Genomic DNA, 11,179 nt, shown 5'->3' on the forward strand with positions numbered 1-11,179 from the left:
GGCAGAGGGCACAGATCACCCCTGGGGACCCCCCAGCCCTGGTGACAGTGTCAGTGTCACTGTGGGGTGGGAAGGAACAGGGCAGAGCCTGAGTTCAGATTTCAGCCAGGTTTTATTGGAGTTTGTCACCTGAGACCAGAGCTGTGCCCTGGTCCCCTCCCCATGGGGACACAGTGCCACCAGGGATGGATTGAGGTGGCAGTGGGGCCCTGGTGACATTGGCAGTGTCACAATGGGCTGGGAAGGAACAGGGCAGACCCTGCTTTCAGATTTCAGCCAGATTTTATTGCAGATTTGTCACCAGCAGCAGCAGAGCCGCACCCCTGGTTCCCTCCCTGTGGTGGCAGTAGGCCACAGTGCCACCAGGGATGGAGATGGGGCCCTGGTGACAGTGTCAGTGTCACAATGGGCTGGGAAGGAACAGGGCAGACCCTGAGCTCAGATTTCAGCCAGAGTTCAGATTTCAGCCAGATTTTATTGGAGCTTCGTCTCTGGTCCCCTCCCCATGGGGACCTGATGCCACCAGGGATGGCGAGGGGTGGCAGTGGGGCACAGAGCAGCCCAGGGCAGGTCACCCCGCGTTCCCCAGCACCGGGGGGACGCCGGCAGCTGTCCCTGTCCCCACCTGCCGCCTCGTGGGAGGTGCTGGGGCCGGCCCTGCCCCGCTCCCTTCCTGCTTTACCTGTTCCTAATTGCGGGAGAGCCGGGCAGGAATGGCAGGATCTGCTCTGCTCTGCTCTGCTCCACCGGGGGGCAGCGACCCCAGCAGCTTCTCCCACCAGCCCTGGGCACCTCCAGGATGCGATTGGAACGCGTTGATGCCCTGGCAGGAGCTGGCAGTGCCCCTCGGGACGCCCAGCCCGCTGTCAGCACACGCTGCAGTGCTTGGCCGTCCTGCCCCTGCCCCTCTGCATGGGCTCCCTGCCCAGGGGGTTCATGCCGGGCTTGGGGATGGGCTTCCCGAAAAAGAAACCCTCCTCCTCCGAGCCTGAGTCCGAAGATGAGGAGCAGGTGGGGCACCAGGAGTCCTCCTCCTCCTCCTCCTCCTCCTCCTCTGTGCCGTGCCCTGCCCGGGCGCCGTGTCGGGGACGGGGGGTGCCCGCCTGCAGCTCTGCAGCTCTTCGGGCTTCAGGGGACCCCAAAAGGGCTCTGGGCTCCTTGGGGGGCTCTGGGTTCAGCTGGGGGGCTGAGGGGTGGCCGGCTGGGGGTCCCAGCGCCCCTGGGTGCTCCTTGGCAGCGTCGCCGCTCCGCTCCCGTGGGGCTGCGCCGAGATCCCCGGGGCTCCTGAAGGCGGGGTGCACGGGGGGCTGCTCCGGGAACGCCTCTGCCAGAGGGGAAAGGAGCAAGGAGAGGCTGAGCCTGTCCTCCCACAGCCCTCCCACAGCAAGGGGCGTCTCGGGACACGGCGGGCTGGCACCCACCCACCCAGCCAGCCTGGGGAGTTTATCGCTAATTCCCACGGGGTGACATTCCCAGGACAGTCCCCAGAGCCTGGATTTGCTCCTGCTCCCCCTCCCGCCCCATGGCAGCAGGATCCCACCATCCCCAAAATCCCCAAAGTCCCCAGAGCCTGGATTTGCTCCTGTTGCCCTCCCACCCTGTGGCAATGGGGTCCTACCAGCCCCAAAGTCCCCAAAATCCCTGGATTTGCTCCCACCCCACGGCAGAGCCTCCTACCATCCCCAAATCCCTGGATTTGCTCCCATCCCATGTCGGAGGCTCCTACCATCCCCAAAATCCCCAAAGTGCCCAAAATCCCCTGGATTTGCTCCTACCATCCCCAAAATCCCTGAATTTGCTCCCACCCCATGCCGGAGGCTCCTACCATCCCCTTGCCCCCCGTCCCTGCTGCTCCGGGCCGCGGGCGCGCACTCGGGGGACGGAGCGGAGGCGATGGCGGAGTCCGAGGAGTCGGAGGCGCCGGAGGAGCCGTCCTGGCCGCGGCCGCAGGAGCCGGAGCAGAAGAGGCGGCCGCGGTGGCAGCTGAGGGGCTGTCCCCGCAGCGGGGCCCGGCACAGGCTGCAGCACAAGCAGGAGGAGCGGGCGTGCCAGTGCAGCCCTTGGTGGGTGACCTGCTCGGTGTCCGCGCCTGTGGGGGCAAAACACGGGTGAGGGGAAGGGTCTTCAAAATAAAAAACCAAAAAAACCCCCCCAAACCAAACCAAAAAACCAAAAACGACCCTCCCCCAAAAAACCCAAAAAACCCCAAAATCCATGCTCCGAAATCTGGGGGAGCCCCCCGGGGGTGGCGGCCGCACCGATGGGGTCCCCGCACGCCTGGCACGGCTCGGCGAAGAGGCTCTCGAAGCAGCCCCGGCAGCAGGGCCGCCCGCTGCGCATCACGTAGCGCTGCCCGCGCAGGGGCTCGTCGCACTCCAGGCAGCAGAAATGCTCCAGGTGCCAGCGCCGGCCCTCGGCCTCGATGCACTCCTCCATGAAGATCAGCTGGAATGGGAATGTGGGAAAATAGGTGTGATTCGCGCTAGCAAAATCGGAACGGTAATCAATATTGATACGGTAATTGATAAAAGAGTTAGAAGGTGTAATGCCAAGAAAGAAAGGGAGAGGATCCATCCCCCCCTCTCCTTTCCTGCAGATGTTCAAGGCCCTCAGCCTCGATGCACTCCTCCATGAAGATCAGCTGGAACGGGAATGTGGTTGAACAGGTAGGACTCGCGGTGACAAAATTAAAACGGTAATCGATATTGATATGGTAATTAATAAAAGAGTTAGAAGGTGTAATGCCAAGAAAGAAAGGGAGAGGATCCATCCCCCCCTTTCCCGCAGATGTTCAAGGCCCTCGGCCTCGATGCACTCCTCCATGAAGATCAGCTGGAATGGGAATGTGGTGAACAGGTGTGATTCACGCTGAGAAAATTGAAACGGTAATCGATATTGATACGGTAATTGATAAAAGAGTTAGAAGGTGTAATGCCAAGAAAGAAAGGGAGAGGTTCCATCCCCCCCCTTTCCTGCAGATAGATGTTCAAGGCCCTCGGCCTCGATGCACTCCTCCATGAAGATCAGCTGGAATGGGAACGTGGGAAAATAGGTGTGATTCACGCTGAGAAAATCGGAACAGTAATCAATATTGATACGGTAATTGGTAAAAGAGTTAGAAGGTGTAATGCCAAGAAAGAAAGGGAGAGGTTCCATCCCCCCCTTTCCTGCAGATGTTCAAGGACAGGAAAAAGCAAGAGATAACAGTTGCTAAAAACGAACAGAAAGAAGGGAAAATCTGGTTGGGTCCCAGGAAAACGTTAATTATATGAGATATATTGCTTTGGTGCTTAAATATAATATTATGTTCGTTTTGGCTTGCATTATACTGGCTTGGTGCGCATGTGTAACCCAAGGGTGAGTTGAAGGACATCGAGGAAGAGGAGAGGCCTTCATCAAAAACGACCCCCAAAGAGTTATGCGACCACCGAACCGAGTGGTGGAGCATGCGTGGCAAAGGTGGTGATGAGGGCGGAGGTAGAATTGTGACAAACCGAAAATGGGAGGGGATGGCATTGACACGTGGCGTATAGGGGGGAATCTTCACTTGGCAAGCTCGTACGCGAGATGGAAAGGGTCCAGAGCCCTGCACCCCGTACCCCGCGGTTATCTTTTGCTCATGCGCTATTATTGGAACCAAATTATCCCTTATTTTTAATATTGACAATTGTTTTCCGGTTGTTCAGTAACTAACGGACCTTAAAGCTTGCTTTCACTTCAGTCTCGCTTATGGTTCCCATATTCTCAAAATCTTTTGCCAGGCAATCCTATTGACAAGGCTTTCCCGTTCCATCCTCCCCAACAGGCGCCCACCTGGTCGCAGGAGGCGCAGCGGGGCCGGAAGAGCTCGGCGTGGTGCCGTCCGCAGTAGATCCTCCCATCCTGCTGGAAGTAGATGAGATCCACCAGCTGCTGGTGGCAGAAGTGGCAGGAGAAGCAGGACGGGTGCCAGAACTGGTCGCCCAGGCGAGACGCCGAAACCCCCGGGTCGCCTTTGTTCAGCCTCCGGCCGCACTGCAAGGCACAAGGACACGAGGTGTGGGGCAGGGCTGGCTTTTGGGGACGGCTCCCTGCCAGGGGGTGGCAGCTGGAGGGGCGGCTCACCTTCCTGCAGGGACGGCCGTGGCAGGGCCCTGGCACGGGGCACGCCAGGCCCTGTCCCAGAGCCTCCTGTCGGCGGCGGGCGCTGAAGGCGCGGAGCTGGCGCCGCTCCTCCTCGGCGAGGCCGGGGCAGTAGCGCTCCTGTGGGGCACGGGGGTCAGGGCACGGGCTCTGCTGGGGCACCCCCGTCCTATCGCCTCTCCTATCCAACAACCTCCCAGCACGGTTACAAACACAGCCAAAACCTCCTTCTGAATCAGCCTGATCCCAATAGCAATCTGTATCCACTCCGGAGCAGAAAGCCTCACCTCCTTCTGGGAATGAAAGTCCATTATAAACTTCAAAATCCCCATCAGCCTGAAAATAGACTTCTACTCCCTTACCTTCTTCCTCATTGCACTATTTGTATCATGATCTATCCTACATGTGGCCTCAGACCCCTACATTGCAAAATTTTTCACCTATCTACTATTCTTCCTAATCGCCATACTCATCCTCATCATCACCAACAACCTATTTGTCCTGTCCACTGGCTGAGAAGGAGTCGCAATCTCATCCTTCCTTAGGAGTTTAGCTTTTATCTTTTCCAGACATTTATAATCCTGTAATTCTTTAGTGTATAACTCTAAACTTTAGTGGTAGACTCTAAAACTTTAGTGTATAACTCTAAACTTTAGTGTGTAACTCTAAACTCCACACACAGTGTCGGCTGCTGCTTTCCCATTTTTACACAATTCCTCTCCAGGCCCGGGAATCAATCACCTCACCGCCTCAGGCTCTGAGAGATGGGAACAAAAGGGAGCAAACTTGGGGTCAATGACTTCATTACCTGAAGGTGTAATTGGAAAATTAACCCCCAATATACAAAAGTGTGAAAACCCTGTGACCCGTGGTCCATTTTTAGGTGGGCTTCATCTGCCCTAAATGCACCTGAAGGCCCTTCAATAAATAAAATTGCTTTTTATTCCCTTAATTTGGCCTGGCCTCTGTTTTTGGGTAATCTCAAGACCAGATGAGGCCAGGGAGATAAGGTCTAAACTTTAGTGGTAGACTCTAAACTCCACAAACAGTGTGAGCTGCTGCTTTCCCATTTTTACACAATTCCTCTCCAGGCCTGGGAATCAACCACACTTCACTGGTCAGGCCCTGAGAGATGGGAACAAAAGGGAGTTGGGGCAGCAAACTTGGGGTCAATTATTTCATTACTTTTATTGACCCCCAATATGCAAATGGCCCAAACTTATAGAAGTGCGAAAACCCCATGACCCCGTGGTCCATTTTTGGGTGGGCTTCAGCTGCATTTAGGGCAGCCGAATAATGAATAAAACTGCTTTTTACTCCCTTAATTCGGCCCGGCCTCTGCTTTTGGGTAATGTCAGCCCCAGGTGGGCGCGGGGAGGGGAGCAGCAGCCAGAGGAGGGGGTCTCACATCGCAGTCCTGGGGCGGCAGCTGCTGCAGGAGCGCTCTGGCGCGGAGCCGCGTCCGGTCACGGTCAGAGCCCGGCTGGGGCGAGCACGGCGGCACCTTGGGGGAAACACCGAGTTCAGAGAGGGGTTCAAATGTGTTTAAGGGGCTGAAATGTGTGTGTCTAGCCCCGGAAACGGGGTGGGGAGCACCCACCTCGGGGGGCTCCAGGTACTCCTCCAGGGCACAGCCGGAGTCGCTGTCGGACGAGGCCGGGGGGAGGCCCCCGGTGGTGCCGCAGGGAGAGGGCTCGTCCTGCTGGGGCCATGCAGGGCTCGGCAGGGACATCAGCTGGGGACACAGAGAGAGCCACAGGTGTCAGAGACAGGGCAGGGATCCATCCCTGGACACAGATCCTGCGTCCCTGTGCCAGCTCTTCATCCCTCGGAGGGACCCCAGGCCATGCAGGGCTCGGCAGGGACATCAGCTGGGGACACAGAGAGAGCCACAGGTGTCAGACATGGGGCAGGGAGCAGGGATCCGTCCCTGGGCACAGATCCTGTGTCCCTGTGGCAGCAGGACAAGCAGCTCCTCATCCCTTACAGGGACTTGGGGCACGTCCAGCTGGGACGATGCTCCGAGGCACCACAACCTTGAGACCTTCAGCTGAACCACTGCGGGAATCCAAGAGATTTTTGGGGGGCTCCTTTCTCTTTGGGGGTTACAGCAAACCCACACTGAGGATACAGGCAGGCTGAGCACGAAGGGATGGGATGGGATGGGATGGGATGGGATGGGATGGGATGGGATGGGATGGGATGGGATGGGATGGGATGGGAATGGGGATGGGATCCATGGGATGGGATGGGATGGGATGGGATGGGATGGGATGGGATGGGATGGGATGGGATGGGATGGGATGGGATGGGATGGGATGGGATGGGATGGGATGGGATGGGATGGGATGGGATGGGATGGGATGGGATGGGGATGGGGATGGGGATGAAGCCAGGCAGGGGACACCCCAAACGCCCAAGCTCAAGCTGGAACAGGTTTTGGAAAACAACAACCCCCACAGCAGGAGCTTTCCCCCAGCTGCCACGGCTAATCCCGGGTCTAGTGGCCCAACCCTGAGTGGGAGCAGACCGAGGTTGAGCCCAGCTCAGTGGAAAATAATTCCCTCCCCTCGGGCTGCCATTGTTCTGCCCAGGGCTGTCCCAGCCCACAGCACAGCCTGGCTCGGGGTCGGGCAGTGAAACCCATCCGGAGCCCTCCCCTCCTCCCCACGTGGGCTCTCTCCAGCACGGCGCTTCCTTCCTGCCCCGGCTTCCCAAAACAAAGGCCAGATGCTGATGTGGTGGCTCCCGGGGCTCCCTGGATGCCAGCCCAGAGCCTGACGCCCTCAGCCCACATTTCCTGCCGTGCCATGGGGAGCCAGGGTGGGATGGAGGGAAAATCACGGGGCCGTGACCAAACACAGCCAGGGGTTCACCCCTGCAACGCCCACCACGCATGGATCAACCCCTCTGGAAAATGTTCCACGCACAAAACAGCCTCAGGGATGAGGGGTGAGAACCCCCAGACCATGAAATCTTGGTCTTTCTCCACCTCTGCCACCGCCAGGATCCATTCCCTGCTCCACACTGGGATGGTGCTGGTGTGTCCCCCCTGCCAGGGACACCCCAGTGTCCCCAGTGCTCCCACAAACAGCGCCTGGGGCTGCTGGGCTGTGTTGGGGGCAGCTCTGGGGCCGGCAGCAGGTGGGATCAGCTCAGGTTTCCCTGCCCTGCTGCCGGGTCAATGATTAACGCATCGGCTAATCAGCGAGATAAGACAAAAGGGCTGCTGGCTTCTTCCTGCCGTTTGGGGTCTGGAAGCCTGGGGGGACGCAGGGCTGGTTGTGGGGTGCTGTTCAAAGCTGTGCTTTGGGATAGGGATGAAATAATCTGGGTGTTTGCTGCCCAAAACGAGCCCCGGCCTTGCTGGCTTGGTGAGGGACCAGGGCTGGGCCAGGGAGAGCCTGGGGTGCCGAGTGGGGACCCTCGTGTCCAGCCCAGCTCTGCTGCTGCCTGGTTTGGGAAAATGTCCCCATTTCTCCCTCCCGTGGGATGCGGGGGCATTCCCGGCTCGGCTGGGCTCATTAAGCCTCCAAGCTGCATTTGTGTAATCTCTTGGAACTTCGCTGTTAATTGGACCCCTGCGATGCCCGGGGGGACTCGGGAGGGGTGGCAGCGCCAGCCTGGCCCCATTCCCGAGGGGTGGCACTGCCAGCCTGGCCCCATTCCCGAGGGTGGCACTGCCAGCCTGGCCCCATCGCCGAGAGCCACAGGGACCCCGTGGCAGGGCCACCAGCACGGTGGGGCGACACCGGCGTGGGGAGGGCGGCTTGGGCAGGGCGGGGATGCGCCGGAGAGCGCGGCCCAGCCCGGTTTGATGTGATTAGCCCGGCTGGCAGCCGTCTGGGCTGTAAACAAGTCCCTGTAATTAGCCCCAGACGGTGACAGAGGTACGCGCCTCCCATGCTAAAGAGCCAGGCAGCCCCAGCAGGTCCGGCTCCTCCGCTGCCCAGCCCTGTCCCCTCTTCCTTCCTGCCCTCCCTTCGCTGCCTGCGGGCCCTGCCCTGCCCTGCCCTGCCCAGGGATGCGGGGATGCTCCCAGCCTGCAGGAGGTGGCACCGCGGTGGCACTTTGGGGTGGCCTGTCCCTGCCAGCGAGTCCCTGAGAAGGGACGTGCGACAGACCCGTCGGGCAGGCCGGGTGGCACCTGGCTGTCGTTTGCCCTGGCTGCAAACCCTCCCTGCTGCCCGCGGGAGCCGCTCCGGATGCGTTTGCCCGAGCTCCTCTCTCGCTCTCCCCAAAGCATCGGAAGCCGTCGCGGCTCCCTGGGCGCAAGAGGCTGAAATTCCTGGGAATGTTAATCGGCTTTGGCTGGGCGGGAGCGGCCCCCGCCTCCAGCTGGCTGTGGGAGCCCGTGCGGGCTCTGCTGCCAAGGTCACACATTAACCCGGAGCTCGGAATTCAGCACGGGCTCCGCGCTCCCAGCCCGCACAGGGAGCCGCATCCCATCCCATCCCTGCAGGGTCCCCAGGGAGACACAACAACTCCAAAAAGCCCCTCAAAGCAGCGCTGGCAGCTCCCAGGGGCACGGATCCACGCTGGCCTCACCCACGGGGTAAGCTGTTTGTGCTTGAGCTGCCGTCAACACAGCTGCAGGAACAGAGATGCAGAGAAGTAAAATGCAGAGAAATAAAATGCAGAGGAATAAAGGTGCAGAGGAATAAAGGTGCAGAGGAATAAAGGTGCAGAGGAATGAAGGTGCAGAGGAATGAAGGTGCAGAGGAATGAAGATGCAGAGAATGAAGATGCAGAGAATGAAGATGCAGAGAATGAAGATGCAGAGAATGAAGATGCAGAGAATGAAGATGCAGAGAATAAAGATGCAGAGAATAAAGATGCAGAGAATGAAGATGCAGAGGAATAAAAGTGCAGAGAAATAAAGGTGCAGAGAAATAAAGGTGCAGAGCAACAAAGATTCATAACAACAAGGATGCAGAGCAAAAAGATGTAGAGCAAAAAGATGCAGAAAAATAAAGATGCATAACAACAAAGATGCAGAGCAATAAAGATGCATCTTTTGGGGTGAGATAAGCTGAGGTCGGGCAGGGAGAGCAGGAGCAGCCAGTCCTGCCCGACCTGGAGCCGGTCCCACCGAGGAGCCCACGGTGCCTTTTTGGAGCTGGGGTGGCACCAGCTGGAGCAGCCCTTGGTGCCACTGCTGGGCACAGCAGAGTCGCGGCCCTCGCTTTAAAAACGCCTTTGCAGCCCCCCAAATGACGAGGGAGGGTCTCAGCATCTGCTCTGCCGCACAGCACTGTGTCACCAGAGGGGACCGTGGCCTGTTGGCTCACCAGGGATGTGCCAGCGCTGCCAAAGGCTTTTCCTGTGTTTTCCCGCAGGCGCGGCAGGAGCAGTAACCCATTAACCCATTAACCCACCCTGGCTCAGCCATTCGTGCACCCGCAGGTACGGACCGAGACCCCCGCCCCTCCTCTCCCTGTGGCCACCAGAACGGAGCCCCCCGCCCCTCCCTGGCCCGCCACACTTCACCCCCGCAGGTCCAAGGGCTCCAGCTCCATCCCCAGTCCCGACCGATCCCATTCCCGGCCGATCCCAGCAGGGATGGTGGCACCAGCGCTGCCCGCGCACCTGGCACAGCCTGGCACGACGGGACGCGCCTCACCTCCTGCTCTCAGGGGACAATTCCCGAAAACAAAGACAGCGGTGTTATCTCCTCCCAGAAAATCTCGGAACAGCCCAAATCCCCCCGCGCTGCCCCATCCCCTTCCCCTCGCAGGACCCTCCCGCTGCCCCCCGCTCTCAATCCCCCTCTCCCCCAGCTCCATCTCCCCCGGGAGCGGGCAGAGCCGAGTCCGGCTGTCCCTTCCATCCCCACGAACCTGCCCTATCCCGGGATTCTCTCCCATCCCCACGAACCTGCCTTATCCCGGGATTGTCTCCCATCCCCACGTACCTGCCCTGCCCCGGGATTCCTTTCCAGCCCCACGAACCTGCCCTGTCCCGGGATTCTCTCCCATCCCCACGTACCTGCCCTGTCCCGGGATTCTCTCCCATCCCCACGTACCTGCCCTGTCCCGGGATTCTCTCCCATCCCCACGTACCTGCCCTGTCCCGGGATTCCTTTCCATCCCCACGTACCTGCCCTGTCCCGGGATTCCGTGATTCTCTCCCATCCCCACGTACCTGCCCTGTCCCGGCGCTCCGGGCCCCGCTCGCCGCCGCTCCGGGCTCGGCCGCCCGCTCCAGCCCCGCCGTCCCGCCCTGCTCCGGAGCACGCCAGGGAATGGAGCCTGGGCTGCGAAAACTCCGCAAAGCGAAAGGAAAACATCCAAGCCCAGCCAGGGAAACACTTTTTTTTCTGTTTTTTTTTTTTTTTCTGTTTTTTTTTCCCCTTTCTTTCCTCTCTATTTCCCCCCCCCTGCCTGCCCAGGCGCTGCCGCCGCGGCTGCCGGGGTCCTAATTAGAGGCTTTTTAGCCTAAACCTCGGGAGGCAGCCAATGGCTGGAATTCCAGGGCAGGCAGGGAGGGGAAAAGGGGGGGGGGACATTAACCCTACAGGGGAAGGAGCTGCCGATGACATCTGGCTCGCTCCTGCCTCTCATTTTCCGAGCGCCCGCGCCCTTCCCTCCATCTGCGGCTCGGTTCACCCCGGGTCGCCGTTTGATGGCTTTTTATGATCCCGCGCGGTGATTTATTTCCCCGCCGAGATCACAAAGAGTTGAAGCTTCATGAAAGAGGGGGAAGTGTCATTACACCCCAATTGAGAGGTGGAGAAACCTTGGCTGGGCTCTCACAAAGGAGTTAGCCAGCGGCAAGTCGGGATGCCCCAGTTTCCACAAGCCCTGCACACCTGACGAGGCTCCTCCAGACTGCTGCAATTCCACCCCGGCAGGAGCCAGGGGAAAAACTGATCAGAGCACGGCGTCCTGCTGGTGTTCCCGTGCATTTCTCACCGCGCCGTAAGATTTTCCTGCCCGCTGATGTGGTTTTGGGGGCTGAGAATCGACGCGGCATCCCCCAAAACTCCCCCAGACCCGCAGGGACCAGGCTGGGTCTCTGCCACCTGCGCGGTCCCGGGAGCTGGGGCTGGTTTGGG

At 59.5% G+C, this 11,179-nt stretch overlaps 2 protein-coding genes across 2 annotated transcripts; both read right to left on the reverse strand.

Annotated features, from left to right (window-relative positions):
* Nucleotides 1–93: 93 nt before the first annotated feature.
* Nucleotides 94–5,364, reverse strand: PRICKLE4 (prickle planar cell polarity protein 4). The gene is made up of 6 exons (XM_063177736.1): nucleotides 5,308–5,364; nucleotides 4,105–4,500; nucleotides 3,814–4,014; nucleotides 2,259–2,445; nucleotides 1,806–2,089; nucleotides 94–1,673 (listed from the first exon to the last, which is right to left on the reverse strand). The coding sequence occupies exons 1-6, from the start codon at nucleotides 5,362–5,364 to the stop codon at nucleotides 867–869; spliced, it is 1,932 nt and encodes a 643-aa protein (XP_063033806.1). The 3' UTR covers nucleotides 94–866.
* On the reverse strand, nucleotides 4,486–6,255 carry LOC134430405 (prickle-like protein 2). The gene is made up of 2 exons (XM_063178043.1): nucleotides 5,723–6,255; nucleotides 4,486–5,626 (listed from the first exon to the last, which is right to left on the reverse strand). Exons 1-2 carry the CDS (start codon nucleotides 5,852–5,854, stop codon nucleotides 5,477–5,479), a joined length of 282 nt encoding a protein of 93 aa, XP_063034113.1. The 5' UTR covers nucleotides 5,855–6,255; the 3' UTR covers nucleotides 4,486–5,476.
* Between the last annotated feature and the right edge of the window lie 4,924 nt (nucleotides 6,256–11,179).

This window comes from Melospiza melodia, chromosome 28 (genome assembly GCF_035770615.1).
Source record: "Melospiza melodia melodia isolate bMelMel2 chromosome 28, bMelMel2.pri, whole genome shotgun sequence".
NCBI classification, from domain to species: domain Eukaryota; kingdom Metazoa; phylum Chordata; class Aves; order Passeriformes; family Passerellidae; genus Melospiza; species Melospiza melodia.